The following is an 18,880-nucleotide window of genomic DNA, read 5'->3' as shown; positions in this document are numbered from 1 at the left end:
ATCATGTGGAGACGAGGAAAAGTTGAGGAAATCCTTTCACTGTAAGTGATGTGAGAGTAGAATCCACAATCATGGTAGATCTCTTGTAGGTCAGACATTGTTTCAGGGCCTGGTCATACAATATTGCAGGGCTAAAACAATTCATGAAACTTATGAAGTGGTCATTATTTTACCAACATGCATAGGATGAAACTGGGAAGGAAAAAATTAAGTTAAAGTGACGAAGATGGTGTTCAACCTCAGGTCTTTCTTTTGGATTCTCAAGTTCGTGGTCTCTATGCTGGAACTTGCTGCCACCCATATTCATATTTTATATTGTAATTCAAATGTGAGGAAACTTTAAAGATTTCCAGACGTATGTACAAAAGGCTGTAAAGATAAATAGCTATCTAGTGTCTAAATTTAGTTCTTCCCAGAACATTTTATTGGGTGGCTCCATTGACAGATTCTTGGGTTAGGTGAGATTTACACAAGATGGTGAGTCCATTGTCTTTAAGACTTCTTATATAGTTTAGCCAAGTTTGCCTGTATAATATTATAAAATAGATAATCCATATGTATATATCAATTTACACACACACACACACACACACACACACACACACACACACCAGTATTCATTAAGTATACAAGACATAAATCCTTAGTGCCAATTCCTTAGTAAGATTAACATCTAAGTACTAAGGGTACTAAGCATCATGAAGTACTACTAAGAGTCTATCTGCTTCCAAAGGTTTTGCCCTGAATTATACAGCTTTTCCCATTCTGATCACCCCATGCTCCAAACCCCACATGGAAATCTTGGGGCTGCCCTGGAACAGAAAGGATACCTTCAAGGTGTCCTGCTGCACAGTGAGACTTCCTATTTCTCCTTTCAGGAATCAGAAAAGATATATAGGCAAATCTTAAATAAATGAACAAACACGTGGACTTTCTACTTTATGCATTTCAAGCTCTCAGTTCTTTATTACATTTCATGAGGTGCCATGCGTCACAGGGACTACTCTATCTCTCAAGTCCACACCTGTTCATTGAGCAGTAGATACTCTGTTCTATTTTTTAATGTTGGAAACGGATGCCGTTTTAAAGACTCTTAGAGAGATGTTGAGAATGGAGATTGGTATTGTCCAAACTTATCTGAATTACTAGGAAAACAGGGAAATGTATAAAGGTAAAGAATACCACCTGGTCTGTTTCTTTGGAGAATCAGGGAAGAGCATTTTTAATTTTGCATGAAACATTAAATAATCTACAGAAAAAGCTGGTATCACTATAATTATTTTAAATGTGATCTGAAATTTCAATGTTATTTTATTTTTCTGATGGGAGAATGCTGAGAATGAGAATAGGAAGAAAGAGGTCCGGGGGCTTTAGTCATTAAAGTTTGAGATCTTCTTTTTCTACTATGATGCTTCTTGAAGTGTCAACTCCACACTGAAAAGTGAGCCTGGGCAATGAGCTTGAACTCAGGCTTTGGCATTCAGGGCTCCAGTTTACCTGGGCTCTGCATAGATGTGGAATGTAGTAACTCTTGTTCTGTTAGACCTCATTGTCCTGTTCTGCTAAAGGAGAGACTTGGTGTAAAATTAGTAAAATCCCTTCTAGTCCTTTATATGAGTTCCTGAAAAACAACAGAGGTCAACTCTTTTCCTTATTATATTCAAGGAAATCATCAATCCAAGAGTCTTCTTTTGAAAATAGGGTAAATGGCCTTCATTGGGGGCATATAGGGCCAAGTCCCCTGTCAGAGATCATGTTTCTCAACTCCCAAAATTGTACATTTTGTGAAGTAGGAAAGGTGAACTAGCCTTTGTAATACAATGATTTTTGTGAATGAGGCTTGGATGTCCCAGAAAGGTTATGCATGTGACTCTCAGTGACATGTATAGTTAGGAGCCAAAGATCTCAATATGAGAAGTTGTTTTTTGGGGAACTTCTTTAAACTGAACTAGAATAGAGTGTGTGTGTGTGTGTGTGTGTGTGTGTGTGTGTGTGTGTGTGTGTGTGTTGGTAAGGGGGTGATCAGAGTGTATAGCGTTCTTCAAACTCTGTTAAGAGAGGAACAGTTGTAGGTACTGGAGCTATTACAGGTAGAGAGGAAGCAAGACAGATACATGACAAGAATCTTTGCATATGGGATGGGCTTTCTTATAGTTGAAGGTTGCTTGTTTTGTTGTAATATGTTTATGTGACTTCAGAAAGTAGAATAAGCACCAGTAAAGTCAAATGGCATAAGGACAAGTTTTGACTTTCCATTAGAGAAATAATCTATCCACAGCTTTCCATGGTATCACTAGAGGCATCAAACTCAGAGTGGAGTTTTCAGGATTAAGGAATGAGTGGAACCTGGGAGATGGAAAAGGAAGTCTCCAGGCTGAGAGATGTCAACCTAACAGCTGGGCACCACTGAATGATTACAAGTTGGGAAGATGGAAACTAAAGAACCAGTCCATAGGCACAGAACAGAATTCTTGGGCAAGAGGAGATATAATTAGCAAAGATCCAGAAATCAACCAGATGCCATTGAAATATTTTCAGTTAAGACCAAGAGCTTGTTGAAGAGGCACTCCAGGCTTACCCCATTTAATTCCTAGATACAGGCAACTGTGTTCATCATATTTCCTCAACCACCTTACAACTTTCAGTGTTTCTAGATACTGGCTTGAATAGGAAGAATTCTAGAAAGGGCATTCCCAAAATACCAATTAACTGATCCATTCTAATCAGCTAACCATTTTCCATACTTAGGAGACTTCTGTGACTGAAGATAAGATGAAATTTTAGTGGTATAACCTTAGGTCAGCAGCCATGATAGATGTTTATTTGATCATTATTTAACATTGACTGTTTAAATTAAAAAAGTCCTAGAACTATGGTCAACACCATCCTGCTTATCGTTCAGAATGCATCTCAATTGATATTTTCTCAAGAAACCTTCCCAAAGCCAGCCAGATGCCCCATCACCCAGCCTTTTAGCTCTTCTCCGATGTAGCATTTGTGCTAAGGATACGTGTATGTGTGTGCATTAGTTTGCTGCAGCTACTGTAGGCAGACACCACAGACTAGGTGACTTAGGAATTTATGTTCGTATGGTTCATGAGGCCTAATATTCTCTTCTTGTAAGGACACCAGTCATATTGGATATGGGCCCACTCATATAACTTAATTTACCTCCATTATCTCTTTAAAGGTCCTTGTCTCCAAATACAGACTCATTCTCAGGTCCTGAAAGTAAGGACCTCAGCCTATAAATTTTGGGGAGCACCATTCAGCCTATAAAAATGTCTATTAATTAGTTGTTCATTGCTCCCCTGACTGCTACAGTGTAAAGTTTCATGGGAACAAGAGCACTGTCTTGCTCATCACTATTTGCCCAAGGCCTAGTATAACACCTTGCTAATAACAGGTTTTTGATAGTTATTTGCCCAATGTATAAGCAACTGTCTAAATGAATAAACCAGGTAGAGTCAACCTCCAAAATAATTCAGAAGGATGTAATTTTAACAGTGAAAGAAGAGTTAATAGTGATTTTTTAACAAACATTCATGTTATCACAATTATATTCTGCATAATGTGTCAAAACCAGGGATGAGATACACTCAGGGGAAGTACTAATTAGATAAAGGCCAGTGGAACTCCCAGAGGTGGAGAGATGCCTGGGAGAGCTGCATCATGTGGGGTGGAAGTGCTCACCCTGATTAATACTTGTGGCCAGATGGTTTTAGGCTACAGCCCTGCAATTAACAGAGCTGCTCCCCAAATATTGCCCTTTTCCATGCAAGCGTTTGTATCTAGCCACCATCTGCACATCAAGTAAACATGATAACTTTGTGAACTTCGTCCTCTGCTTCAATTAAGTTGTCATTAATGCCTCTGTATTTCAGCTAAGATAATGTTGATGAGAAAATCCCATTACTGAGGGCAAATACATAAATAGCCACAGGGCTATGACTGTCACAACAAGCTGTCTGCTGAGCACAGAGTTCAAGTTTCAGAAGACAGAAATATGATGAGGCATTCCACTTTATGGGAAACTGAGAAATTCAATTGCCTGAGCTTCAAGATATCCTGTAAAGGTTGGGAATGTTTACCAAAGCAGTGATCTCTTGGGCATCTGCAGCTTTTTCAATTCTGAGTAATGACAGTAGAGTCATTTTATTTCTTAACTTACTCTTCTTTCTTCACCACTCATTCAAAAGAGGAACTGAGGGAGCTCAATTTTTATTACTACATCAGAACACTCTAATAATCAAACCTGATCTCACTTCCTTTGCTCTTTCCTATTTTCTGCTTTGATAATTCTCTCATATAATTTACCTTGCCTCCGTTTAATTCAGGAAGGTTTTGAAGTATCTACTCTCTACTGGCGCTATACTCAGACCTGAGGATGGAGGCATTGCCCACCAGGAGCTCTTAGGGACAGTTGGAAGGGATGGTCTTGAGGTATTTGTAATGCGAGAAGACACATGCTCAGGATAGTAGGGGAGAATGGAGAAGAGTAACCTGGGTGAGTGAGAAAGGAAAGGCTTTCAGGGGCAGGGACAACACAGCTTGGTTTTGGAGGATTGATAGAATTTGGTCAAATAAAGAGGGAAGGAAAGGATGTTCCAATCAGAGGAGAGAAGTAGGAGATTTAGAGGTGTAAGAATCCACAGGTGCCTCAGAATGACTGGGTCACAGAGGGCAAAGGAGGACAGACAGAATATAAAGCGGCATTCTGTAAAGGGACATCTGAGTTTGGGCTGTATCCTGAAGGTGATAGAAAAATATCTGTCTCTGGAGTTCAGCTCAATTTTTACCATGTAGATTTTTGAGCTGAGCTTTCAAGCCCATGTCAGGGAAAAAGGGGTGTAACCATCAACCACAAATCCATCACATTTCCTCTCTGACTCTAGTGGATGGCAAACCCAGATGTTTTCCTTGCATATCCTGACCAAGGGTTTTCAAGATCCAGGTTACCCTGACATATGCACTAGGCTTTAGCAACTAGGAAAGGTTTAACCTATGATTTATAGCCCATGCACCACGGAGACCCTGCTGCTGACAGTTGGCAGTGGAGATTCAGCTGGTGAGATGCTCAATCAATCAATGAGCATTTGGAGACGATGCTGCCCCGTTGATGCTGAGGGGGATACCAAAACAAGACTGAGACTCTGACCCCCAGGAACTTGTAATCTCATTGGGGAGATGAGACTTGCAGTGATCCATTGTTAATTAATGGTAAAAAGCAGTAAATTATATGAACTAAATGCAGGTATTATAGGAATTTGGAATGGGAAATGACTATATTGGTCTGGTCAAGATAAATCTGCTTTTCTCATTTCTTGATTTATTAACTGATTCACTCAATCATTTGGCACTTGTTATATGCCCTGCACTGTGCTAAATAGAAGGTCTAGTAACTGTGATAGAAAACTTAAAAAAAAAAAAGTATGCTTCCTAAGGCACCTGGGTGGCTCATCTGGTTAAGTGTCCGACTCTTAATTTCAGCTCAGGTCATGATCTGGTCTCAGGATCCTGAGATCCAGCCCAGCATTAGGCTCCGTGCTCAGTGGGGAGTTTACTTGGGATTCTTTCCCTCTCCCTCTGCTCCTCCTCCTCCTCCTCTCTCTCTCAAATAGATAATAAATAAATAAATAAACAAACAAAAAATACATAAGTGCATCCTTAAAAAAACATATGCTTCCTGTCCCTACAGTTGAGGAGAAGAAGCTCTAGGACAAATACTGGGTATTGGAAGATAGGGAGATGGACTTATATTGGAGAGTTAGGTAAGTGTATTCACTTGGATCATAATGAATGCACTAACCTAGCTGCAGTAGGGAATTTATGAAGGAATATTGGGAAATGAGACTGAGAGGACAGATGGAGACTTGATTATAGAAGGCATAGATTGTCAAGCTAAGCAGCTGGGAGATTCGTTCTCTGGACTCCATGACCCACTAGAAAGACATTTGCTGTGAGGTGTTACTTAAACAGTTCAGTCTAGCAAGCTTTCCTGTACCAGAAAGAAGTCAAAGGCTGGGAAAAGAGAGAGGCCATCATAAAATTTCCCAGCTGTAGTGATAAAGTATAGAATAAAGGCTGGAGAGGGAATTTGAAGAAAAATTTGAATTCAGTCTACTATATAGGGAAGGGTTAATAAAATTTCATAATTGATGGACAAACGGTATCCAAGAAAAACAGAACACAGAATCTAAATCGTAGCATAATGGTACTAATAATTGTAATATACTCTTTTATGATGTGATTGATATTTTAAGACTGCTTTATTCAATTATTTATGCATTCCCCACTTTGTTCTCACAAAAATTGAAACTACCTTTGAACTATTAAGTAAAGGTAGACATGACAGGATGTGGAAAAAATAGCTGAATTAGGTTTTCTGGAAAAGATAAAGCCTAGAAACTTCCAAGTCAAGCCAGGTAATTCTGTCTGTATTTTACAGATGAGGAAGCAGGTTTAGAGAGATTAAGAAATCTGTCTAAATTCCTGGAAATTATAACTGGCAGGGCCTTGAGCAAGGGGTAACAGGTGAATAAAGGCTTCAAGGAAATCTGTGACAAGTTATTTTCAGGGTTGGAAATAGAGTCTTTGGGGACTCTGCTCTGGCCTGGGCTGATTCTCTGCATGTTGACATGTGGCTGTAACAGCTTAGGCTTAGAGGTCCTTGGATAGACCCTCTGTTTCAAACGTTCTGTATTCAAACCATCAAGAGAGACACTGAAATTAGATGAAAACTAAAATGCAAATACCTGTTCGGTATTTAAGGACAAGAGAAATACAGAAAGAAAGCAGAGTTGAGAGAGAGCACCAAGGCTCGGTAGCCTCCAAAATTATTTAACACGTCATTCTTAACCAACGGAGATTCCCCATCTGCCCATCCCAGCCTCCCATTCCCTCAGACTCACCCAAGGTACTTTTGTCAGTATCTGGAGACAACTTTGGTGCTGGGATTAGGGGGCTGTTACTGGATCTAGTGAGTCAGGGGTAGGGCTAAACATTTTACACAAGAGGCATAATGCATAACACACTATGCCCACTAAAGCATTATATGGTCCAAATTATCAAGTGCCAGTGTTGAGGGACTCTTTTTCAAGGAACACCTTACTTCTATAAAAATTTTAAGCCTTTCAGGATATTACTTAACTGCTCTGAATCTCGGTTCCAACAAATGTGAACTATAAGCTGCTGTGAAGTTCTCATTACAAAAAGTATTTAAAGAGACATATTAAGGGATGCCTGGGTGGTGCAGTTGGTTTAGCATCCAACACTTGGTTTCAGTTCAGGTCATGATCTCAGAGTCTGGAGATCGAGCCCCGCGATGGGCTCCGTGCTCAGCGAGGAGTCTGCTTGAAATTCTACCTCTCCCTCTGCTCTTCCCTCTCTCTCTCTTTCTCTCTCTCAAATAAATAAATAAATCTTTAAAAATAAAAAAAAATAAAAAGACATATTAAATACTCAATAATATCACTTATCTGGAAAAATAAAATCAAAGTAATTACAATTGGCTGGAATTCCAAGTTAGATCTAAGTAGACATTCTAAGAAACAGAAGTTGAATTATATTTTAATTCTTAGAAGCTAGAAGATCCACCAAAGGCCAGGACCAAAGTTTCAACTGAGTATTGTCAAAATGTAAGTTTCCTTGTGAGAAGATGAACCAGCCACTTTGAAAACACTCTGGCAGTTCCTCCAAAGATGAGCTATGAAGTTACATATGACCCAGCACTTCTAATCCAAGATGCACACCTAAGAAAATTGAAAGCTTAGTTCTACACAGAAATTTGCACATGTGTTCACAGAAGCATTATTTTTAATACCCCCAAAATGGGAACAACCCAGATGTACATCAACTGGTGAATGGATAAATAAAATGTGATATAGCCATACAATGGAGTATCATTCAGGTATAAAAATATCCTGATACAAGCTGCAGGGCAGGATGAACCTTGAAAATGTTCTAAGCGAAAGAAGCCAATCACAAAAAGGAGCCTAGTGTATGATTTCATGTATAGGAAGTTCCCAGGACAGGGAAATCCATACAGACAGAAAGCAGACTAGTGGTTGACTAAGGCAGGAGGTGAGGGGGTGAGATTAGGGAGATGATGGCTACATGTTACAGTGTTTCTTTTTGGGGTTATGAAATGCTTTTAAATTAATTGTGTTGATGGTTGCCTAACTCTGTGAATATACTGAAAACCATTAAATTGTGCGTTTTAGATAAATGAATTGTATGGTGTGTGAATTTTATCTCAATCAATTTTTCCAAAAATACAAATAATGAAACACAAAGTTGAATTCAATGGCAGAAAGTAGAGTTTTGCAGAAGTAATTGGCCATCAGTTCCTGGAGTAGGGCAGGGCTGGCTTTGGAGGGGTGGAGAACAGGAGCTAAGCCTGGGTCCCCAACACCACCCCTTCAATTCTGGTCCCAACTCTAGTAGCCATGTGAACCTGGGTAGGCTCTCTGACTTTTCGTTTTAGCATCTATAGCATAAGGACAATAAAACTTGGCCTCCTGGACCATTGTGAGACTTACGAATTACACATTTAAAATGCCTGGCACATCACAGATATTCGATATGCTTAGCGTGCATTATTAGCTATTTTTACAATGGGCCTGTGTTTCAAAAGTTCATTTACAAGTTGTTGCAAAGATGGAAACTGTTTGTTTGTTTGTTTGTTTGTTTGTTTGTTTGTTTGTTTGGGGTTTTTTTAATGGAGAAAAACTTTTAAGTCTTGGTTTAGATCCTGAGCAAAGCACAGAGCAGCTTCTTTAACCCTCTGTGTAAAGGACCTTTTATAGGACTGCCTTAGGCAGAATTCAGGGAACTGGGACCAGCTGCTTTAATCCATGAGGACAAGAAGTGGGAAAATATTTACTATCCCTTATCTCAACTTAAACGGTTTGTTAGTCTTAAAAAAATAATCATTAAAGTTGTACATTTTGTTTTTAGAAACTTTGAAAATTCCAGTGCTCTCTATAAGAAAAAACAAACAAAACAAAACTAATCATTCCAGGTCATTCTAGTATTTTCTCTTTGTAGTAATTTTTAACAAAATGGAAGCCATAACCACATATAGTATTTAGCCTGAGTTTTTCATTTATCAGGATATTGCTTGCATTCTTGAACTTTATAATTTTTAATGATTCTATTATGTTTCATATTATTAAGTATACCATGTTTGATTTAGCTAACCTGGAAATATTGGTAGTTGTGAATTTTTGCTCTTAGAAATAATGGCATCATAGGGGCGCCTGGGTGGCACAGCGGTTAAGCGTCTGCCTTCGGCTCAGGGCGTGATCCTGGCGATCTGGGATCTAGCCCCACATCAGGCTCTTCTGCTATGAGCCTGCTTCTTCCTCTCCCACTCCCCCTGCTTGTGTTCCCTCTCTCGCTGGCTGTCTCTATCTCTGTCGAATAAATAAATAAAATCTTTGAAAAAAAAAAAAAGAAATAATGGCATCATGAACTCTTTTCACTGTAAATCTTGGCTGCAGCTCTTAAACTATTTTAGGATTAATTCTTTGGAATAAAATTTATGGGAAATGAAGTATGGAAGTATGGTATTTTTAGGACATTTTTTTTTTTGATGTTGATTGGTATTTTGCCTTCCAGAAAGAATGCACAAACTTAGGTTGCCACCAACAACATATGAAATTGCCTGTTTCTCTCTTTATTCACTAACTTGGTATATTGGTTTTTATTCTTTGTCTGTCTGGAAGATGGCAAATATTATTTTACATCACTTATGGGTCAGAAAATTTATATTCGTCATCATCCAACAATCTTTCCAGAATCTAAATCCCACATTTTAAGCCTGGTCTCCTAAACCATATGAATGCTTAGAACTCCAAAGTGGCCCTAATTACATCATTCTATCTCCAGGGGCTTTTTCCCATCAGGTGTTCCTGGCCTCAAAGCTTTGCTTTCCCATTCTCTCCACTGAAAACTTCTATTCTTTCAGAACTTTTGTCTCAGGGACCTTTTGGGAGGAAAGCAACCCAATGGAATTGATTTTCCCTAATTTCTGAATAATTAATAGCACTTAAGCCTGTACCTTTAAAAAGAGAATTCTTAGAAACTAAACCTTGAAGAACCTCTAGCACTGTTATTTCGTCATATATATGACACATATGACGTATATGACATATATATATATCGCTATTAACAGAATGAAGTGTGAAGGAGGACCAGGCAGAAAGATTTTTAGAAGGAAATATGTCACTTTGCTCACCTTGGAGTCTGTTCCCAGCTCAGCTCCTCAGCCTTGTTTTTTTCCCAGCTTCTTTTCTTCCTCTTCCGAAACCTCAAATGGTGTACTTCTTAACTCAGGCTGCACAGCGGACTCTCTGGGGATGTTTGAAACTTCCAAGGCCTGGGGCCACCCTGAAGCCTGCCTTAATTAACCTGGTGTGGGGCCCAGGGACCTGTCTTTTCAGAAGCTCCCCAGGTGCTCTCTTTGTGTGGTCAGCATCAGGAACTACTGCCCTAATAATTGTCTTCAGAAGAGTGAAGATTTCATACAGGTTCCCCCTGCAGGGACTCAGGACCATGGAGGAAAAGATCTAAAAGATCAAACCTGAAGGAAAAGCAGACCAAAAAAAAAGAAAGAAAGAAAGAAAGAAAGAAAGAAAGAAAGAAAGAAAGAAAGAAATTAAAGAAAAAAGGAAAAAGAAAACAAACAACCAAGCAAACTGTCATAAATAACAATGTTACAGAGAGCAACTTGGATAGTGATGTGGGAAGGGGAGGGGCCCCATTATCTGAACACAAAGGCCTGTGCTCTGGCCCTGCCATTCACATGGATCAGACCTCTTCCTTTAGGCCACTTTCATCTGTAAAAGGAGAGGATGTGTCTCTGATTAGGTGGGACTCTCCCCATGGCCTCTGTTTCCTTCTTCCTTACTGTAGCCCTGATGCTTAGCAGGGCACTGGGCCCTTAAGGGCTACTTTTTACATCCTCCAAGTTGAATTAGTTACTGACTCCTTTTCACCTCTAACAATCTATAGTTTGTCTGCAGATGCAGCCTCCTATGTTATGCAAATGTATTTCAATCAGTATGCAAATAAGAGTAAAAAGAAATAAAGACCTACAGCTGGGTATGCCCCCCAAATGCCCCTGCCAGAAGTCAAATGTTCATCACCAGGAAACACCTGACAGAGCCTCTACCTCATTAGCAGAGTCCCTGTGGTTAGGACCCAAACTCTGGCTTTTGGGAGGAAGTAAGTCCGCCAGGTTGAGCAGCCCCTGGGTTCACCCCAAGCAGATGTTCAGGGCTGCAGCGAAGACTGCTAGGGAGCTGGCTGGAAATGCGGGAGGGTCCCTTACATCTGGCCTGTTGTGAGCAGATGGGGCACAGCTGCCCTGGTGCAACGCAGCTGGGCCCCCAGCCTGGTGCTGTGCTTCTCCCTGGGCAGCTTCTCCAACCATCTGAGGGCTCAGGGGCACAAGCTCTTCAGTAGCTGTTCTGAGAAGCCCTGCAGACCTCGGCTCTGATTTTCAGTGCTTGCTTCCCAGCTGGTTTCTTAGGGACTGCTCCAGTAGACTCTACCAAGTCTGATCTCTTTTACCTCCAGGAATAGCTCTTAATCCATCCCTTGCTCTCCATTTGCACTGCTGCTACTTTGGCTGAGACTCTCATCATTCTGTCTCTTGGGGCCAGTGCAAGCAGTAAGCCCATCAGTTGTGCTCCCAGCCTTAATTCCTCCCAGCTGTCCTCTGGCACCGGAGTCTTTGGATATGTACCTCCAGCCAGGTAGTTCCCATGCTAAGGACCCCTCATGGATTCGCATTATTCTAAAGCAGTGATTTTCATTCCTGGCTATACATTAGAATCACCCAGGAGCTTTTAAAAAATTCAGATGTCTAGGGTCCCATCCCCAAAGGTTCTGATGGAATTGGCTTGACTAAAGCACTCTCCAGAATCATTTATACAAGGAAATTGTAGAAACCCATTCCTTAGTTTGGCATGCCAGGCCCCTGGGTGATTTGATCCTTTCTCACATGCCTACCTATCGTTGTCTTCTGCTTCTCATTCTAGACCTTTGCTTTTTTGTACAGTCTCTCTGTCTCCTGTACTCTTGCTAAATGAATAGAGAGTTCTTGTGTATTTTTCAGAACTTCCCTGAACTGTCACCATCTTTGCTGCGAAGCCTTTTTGGGATCCTCACATGCCATTACTTACGCTTTCTTTCTTCTCTGCTCCCATATTGCTGCACCACCCAAAATTGCAAGTGTTGTTCTTTGCTTGCTTCGTGATTTATCCCACTACCCTGAACTCAAAGGACAGTATTCTTTTTTTTCTTTTAAAGGTTTTATTTATTTATTGACAGAGAGAGAGAGACAGCCAGCGAGAGAGGGAACACAAGCACGGGGAGTGGGAGAGGAAGATGCAGGCTCCCAGTGGAGGAGCCCGACATGGGGCTCGATCCCAGGATCCCGGGATCACGCCCTGAGCCGAGGCTCAGCGACTGAGCCACCCAGGCGCCCCATCAAAGGACAGTATTCTAATCCTTATTCCATACATCTCTTCCATTTAACGAGAGACTATAGACACCATGTGATGTTTCTCTCCACACTTCCAGATGGGAGGGACCATTTTGCAGTTGTTATTCTGTCCATTTGTTTTAGCTGACATCATTGTCTACTTATGACGTGACATGAACTGTTCTACGTGCACTACCATTTTAACACTGTATAATTCTCACAATGGCATATACGTACAATCATTTCCCCCATTTTGCAGGGAAGAAAACTGAGGCAATAAAAGTAGGAAGGTCACTCAACACATAACAGGGCACAACAGATGTCTACTGAGTGAAAACATGTGTGGCAATGTGCTTTTGTCACAGACACATTTTTGGGACTGGACTGGTGAATTAGACTTGTTTCCTTCAGCAAGCACATGGCACTGACAGTCTTAATAGATGATACACTTTGTAGAAGGAAATAGTCCCAATCTTCATTACTAATTCCCAGATCCGTTTTCTCAGTCAGATAGGCCAGCAGGGTAGTATGCACCAAAGACATCTGGGGCATGAGAACAAGGGAGGATTTAACACGTAATAGACACCTATTACGGGGCACCTGGGTGGCTCAGTCAGGTAAGCATCCGACTCTCGGGTTCAGCTCAGGTCATGATCTCAGGGCATGGGATCAGAGCCTCTGTTCTCAGTAAGGTCTCTGCTTCAGATTTTTTCTCCCTCCCTTTCTGCCCCTCTAAGCTCTCTCTCTCTCTTTCTCAAAAATAAATAAACAAACAAATAAATAAATTCTTAAAACAAAACAAAACAAAACAAAACAAAACACACCTACTATGCCTGCAACTGTCCTAGGAACTTCCCTGCCTGATCTCAATTGATCTTTCAATGATGACACAGAGTCGGAATTATGATCTTTGCTGATGATAAAGCCAGAGTTCAGGGAAGGTAGGTAATTCAGCCAGTGTCACCTAATTAATTAAGGAAAAATGTTGGGATTGAACTAGTCTGTTACTTCTCTTAGATGGGAGGCTGCCTCTGCCTGGCACGTCATTAGAATTTACTATTCATCTACTTTTGCCTTTAAAAACAGTTTAATTTTCCCTAAAAAAGGCAGATAAGGCATTTGTGGAAAACTGTGAGAAAACTAAAGTCGCCTATAACCCAACCACCCAGAGATGAAATCACCATGGACATTTTGAAGTTTTTTTTTTCTTTCTTTCAACCTTTTACTCCAAATTTATATCAAGAGGTCAATTCATATGGCCACGCCTTTGGTTGTAGTACACAAACAAGTGTGTGCTTTCCCTTTTGTTTTGACACCAAAGGTATCAGATGCGGTTCAGCCACTTTGAAAATAATAGAATTAAAGTGGTAAACAGAGGAAGAAAGGTGAAGTTTATGGAAATGCTGGGGTTGTGGTTTAAGCACTGGGAGACATGGGGAGTGCGCTGAGGATGCAGGGGGAGCGCAGCAGGTAAGGAGGATGAGCCCCTCTTGCTCCAGACCTCCCCACTCAATCATCCCTATGCTTGCCTTTCCTGTTTCTTTTGCAGGCAACAGCTTGAATGATGGCTTGTGGCATTCAGTTAGCATCAACGCCAGAAGGGACCGGATCACTCTCTCTCTGGATAATGATGCAGTTTCCCCGGCCCAGGACACCACCCGCGTGCAGATTTATTCTGGAAACAGCTACTACTTTGGAGGTAAATTCCCCAGCTCTTGAAAATAAAGGAGGGAGGGCGAATGCAGTGAACAATTATTTCACCCTGATGATTTTTTTTTGTCAATTAGACCATTCACACTTGCACACACCTGCACACACACACACGGGTACCCACTCCCAAGTACAAAATAATGAGAAGCAAACTCTCTGACAGCTGTGCAAATATAAACTATCTAGGTCAGTACAGAGGGGAAAAAAAAGAAGAAAAAGAAAAAAAAAACTTTAGCTATAAGAGCCGGTGTTACATAACATGTCCAAAGGAGATTTTTGTAGCCATGCCAAGCTCTGTGATCACATTGGGAAGGAGAAAGTCAGCTGAAAACTTGGAGAATATGTACCAACAGTCAGCAGTACGTGAAAAAGGAAAAATCCAGGTGGGAAAACATAACCCGCATGCTCAGCTGTCTGGGCTATTCCTCTGCTGCTTTACTGTCTGAATCCCCTATCTGTTCCTTCCTTCCCAACATCCCTGCAGGCCATGTCCATGGAGTGGGGCTCTAAATATGGGGAAGGTCTAGAAGTCTCATGAGCTTGTAGCTCCACATGGAGCAGACAGTACAGATCCAGCTCTCTCCATTGCAAGGTGAATCCTAGGGACCTTCCCAATGATGAAAACACAGGGCAAACTGGAAAGGATGAAAAATACATGATTAGGAATTCACTACATTTTTATGGATGCATGTGCATTTGTATTTAGTTTTTTTGAGGCATTTCTTGCATTAAAAATATTAGATTCTAATTTCCTAGTCACCTTTTTGCATCAGAGAAACATCTCTGAGAGTACTCTGTATCGCTGGCTGACCTTGAGCAAGACACTGATGGTCCCTGAACTTCCTTATCTAGGACATGGAGAAGCAAAGCCAAATTGCTGGAAAACTTCAGTAAGGTCAGGGTTTAAGTGTGTAGCCCAGTGCTTCTCAGGCAAGGAATGGACAAACTGGCTTCGACTTTTCCAAATATGGGCATGGACTAGACCTTTTCAGGTTACTACTTCTTTTTCCATTAGGAAACTGAAGGGAAGTATTGTGTAAAATTATAAAGTGCGGTCTCTCAAATAGAATTTTCAAATTACTTCTTTCATGTCACGACATGTGGTTAAGCTTTGAAATACAAAATGGGCTTTGCACAGATGTAGCATATGTATCGGGGCATCCAGCATAGAGCAATGTTTTTTATTTTAAGGCCCCAGGAAGGGCCTCTGTCCTTCATTCTAAACCTTCTCCATGTATGCAAGGACAATGGATTCCTCCAAGAGGAGAACTTCCATTCGCTGTAAATGGTTTATGGGTCTTACCTCATTTAATTCATGTGGTAACTTTGTGAGGTAGACAATTTTAGGCCCATTTCACAGATAATAAGACTGGTGTTTGCTGAGATGAAATCATTTGTGTAAATATTAGAACCGGGATTCACCCCCAAGTCTGTGTTCACAACTCGCTAGATTGGGACAGCAAAGGAATGCTAGCGAATGTAGCATAGAGGCTGCAGAAGAAGGGTCTTGGGGGCCCCGAAGGCACATTTCACAGACTGCACAATTTTTGCATCACATGCAGTGTTTCACCAACGAAGAGAGAGAAGCATTCTTGTGCTTATTTCTGGGGAAATCAATGTTCAATAATGGTGGCATCCGAAATGCCTCAAAGGGAAAATGTTTGCCTTCCTCAAGTTTAGGGGGCACTGGGTTTAGAAGGTGAAGATTTATCTGTGATTTAAACAGTATTTAAAGAAGCGTCCCACATGTAGACTGTAAACTTAAGGAAGGTGAAAAATGAGTTTGAGTAATAATAGTTAAGTTACATAAATTCTCTCTACAGCTTCAATTAGAACTTGTAGCATCTCTCCTCATTTTATAGTGTGCCTATGAGTTGTTAACCAGCTGCTAGGCTGAACCCAGCAGTGACTGTCTGTTAGAAATGGCTGAAATAATTCCCAATTATTTATGGGTTATTGCCATATTTTCGAGCTTGCATTCCCATATGCTCCGAACCTATTAAAACCATCGGGATGGAGTTTATAAAGAGCACAAGCACTCATATACCTATGTTGCTCTGTACCTGTCTTAATGAGAAGCAGATATGTCCTGGTTGCAAGCTATGCTAAATCAGTGTAAGACAGTCTTTTTTTTTTTTTTTTAAGAGCACTCTTTAAAAAGGTATGATGTTAACCTTTCACATGTGCTGTTACAGCCCTATAACTATGTGCATTTAAACCCTTAGTTCCTTTGGCGCCGGGATTTGCTTTGCACAACTCTTCAAAATTCCAGTTATGTTCCTATGTGTACCCTTCTCAGGACAAAGCCTGTTAATGCTAACAATTAACCAGACAATTACTCTGCCACCATCCTTACCCAGAGCATAATTTCCTTTGAAAGTGTAATTCAGAACTGAATTGTGCATTTCGAGCGTGTTTTGAGACAGAACCAAAATTCCCAAGTAGTTATAATATGTTGCCTTCTTGAGATGAGTGACGTATACCACGCAACGGAATGGTGGATAGCTTACCAATAGGCCAAAAGAAATAGGAATGAGATAAATGTTATAGTACTGGTATTCCCTTTAACAGATTTTGTTTTCTGTTCTGTATAGAGATTGAGTATGCCCCATTTTGTACGAGTTTCGTCCCTTCTCTGAGAATGCTAGGATTTACAACAAAAATGCGTGCACTGCTGTGAATGAAAAAGCCCTGAAATAATTAGACCTCCAGGTCCTCCGTCAATAGGTAGCCAAAGCAATGACTGATCATTTCAGTATTCTTCATTTTTTTTCTCTGTCCCACAGGGTGCCCTGACAATCTCACCGATTCCCAATGTTTAAATCCCATTAAGGCTTTCCAAGGCTGCATGAGGCTCATCTTTATTGATAACCAGCCCAAGGACCTCATTTCAGTTCAGCAAGGTTCCCTGGGGAATTTTAGTGATTTACACATTGATCTGTGTAGCATCAAAGACAGGTAATTATTGTCTCTTCTCTGTTCTCCCACCCCCTTCCCATTCTCACTGTTCTAAATATGAGTTTCTTTAAGCAAAATTCTAATCCACTGACATTAGCCACATTAGATATAATTGAGTCGCCTAATGGAAAATATTTCTGAAAGGATTTCAGGCCCAGAGAAAAATGGTTTAAATTAGTTGAGTCTCTCTTCATGTTGACTTGCAGTAAATGGGATATGCAAATTAAATCAAAATACAAATTTGTGACAGGATTAAAATTTTATGCATAAACAACATTTGATTACTTTGAAGTTAAGAGTAAAGCATAAAAGAGGGAGGGATTACTTCTCTCCTAAGCCATTTTATTCTCTTCTGCAGTGAGCATCCTTTCTGATGGGGGCAGATGAGCGTCAGGTTCTCACGGTCTAGACCAGAGGTTCAGATGGTGCCAGGGGGGCAGTGACTCCTGGGGCAGCTGAACTTTGCGTTCACTTTGCTAACCCGCTGCTTCTTTGGCCCAGAAGAGACCAGGCCACAGACAGACAGAATCAGCACTTATACTCTGCAACCCACAAATCTAGCAGAAGCTCGGTTTCTCTCTTTATTTCTTCTGGGCTCTGACTCCTCCTATATTTAAAGTTTCTAGGTTCAAAGACATGCTGCAGAAAGTTAAAGAGGACCAATTCTGAATTTTCAGCCAGGTTTATCATGGTTTCCATGTTTTATCTCTAGCACTTACTTCCTTTATTCTCACAATTTTGCTCATCCCCGTCAAAATATCTTTTATTAAATGGGTGAATAATATGTGTTAAGTGCTTGCCTATGTGTTGGTGATACAGGGTCTCTGCTTGTGTCTCATTGGGGAATAAATTAGCTGTTACGAGAAAGTGCAATAAATGCCCAAGAAGGGCACCCTTATTTGTGCGACATATGGCAGCCACAACTCAGTCTGGCCTTGGGCAGAATGAGGTCAAGAAGGTTTTTAGGAAGTGGTGCTGAGCTGGATCTTAAAGGACAAGCAAGACTTGGCTGAGGAGTGGTGAGGGGGTGCTGGGATAGAATGGGTTCTCTTGCATGCCGTGTTGGAAATGGCAGAGAAATAGGAGAAATCATGGCTGGCAAGTATTTAATCAATTCAAGACGCTGATTTTTCATTTTAAAATCTCTAATATTGGGATGCATTTTATAATTGATGGTGTATCATTCAATCAGCAACATTTCTTTCTTAGTGGCATATAAAATAATTGTATGTCTTTACAATGAAGAGTGTCTTAGAGTCAATAAAATATAGCTCGGTGGAGATGGAAGGTCACTGTGGTGGAGTACATGGTGCGAATATGGTTAGAGATGGGGCCAGTAGCAACTGTGAGGAAATTTCTGTGCCTGTGAGATGTGGCCTTATGTGCTAGGTGAGAATCAGAAAGGAAGGTATGAGACTTTCTTCCTAGAAAGAGTACTCAGGGAAAAGTAAGAAGGATGAATTGAAAGAGAACCAGCCAGAGCTGGGAAGGTAACTGCCCCTGTCCCGGGGAGCAATGATGAGAAGTAGCAGGTGCCTCTCCTGAGCAGCACAGAAATCAGCTCTGCAGCTTGTAGTCTCCTCTGATGCTTGGAATGACCAATATAATTTGATGGAGCTTTATGTGCATGTTTCTCTGTTAATACCCTACACATGGGATCCTCAACAAATCACACAGACTTCCTGGCTCTTCTACATTTTTTTTTCTATTTGACCAGCT

The 18,880-nt window shown here is 40.8% G+C and overlaps 1 protein-coding gene across 1 annotated transcript in view; it reads left to right on the top strand.

Moving 5' to 3' along the window:
• The window catches only part of CNTNAP5 (contactin associated protein family member 5), a 780,199-nt gene that overhangs the window by 411,437 nt on the left and 349,882 nt on the right, over positions 1–18,880 (top strand). Inside the window, exons 9-10 of the mRNA XM_044388305.3 lie at positions 14,043–14,192; positions 16,990–17,161. Of these exons, the coding sequence (XP_044244240.1) occupies positions 14,043–14,192; positions 16,990–17,161 (322 nt within the window). The remainder of the gene's footprint in view (positions 1–14,042; positions 14,193–16,989; positions 17,162–18,880) is intronic.

This window comes from Ursus arctos, unplaced genomic scaffold, assembly GCF_023065955.2.
Source record: "Ursus arctos isolate Adak ecotype North America unplaced genomic scaffold, UrsArc2.0 scaffold_1, whole genome shotgun sequence".
In the NCBI taxonomy this organism is placed as follows: Eukaryota; Metazoa; Chordata; class Mammalia; order Carnivora; family Ursidae; genus Ursus; species Ursus arctos.
This window is presented reverse-complemented; position numbering and strand designations above follow the sequence as displayed.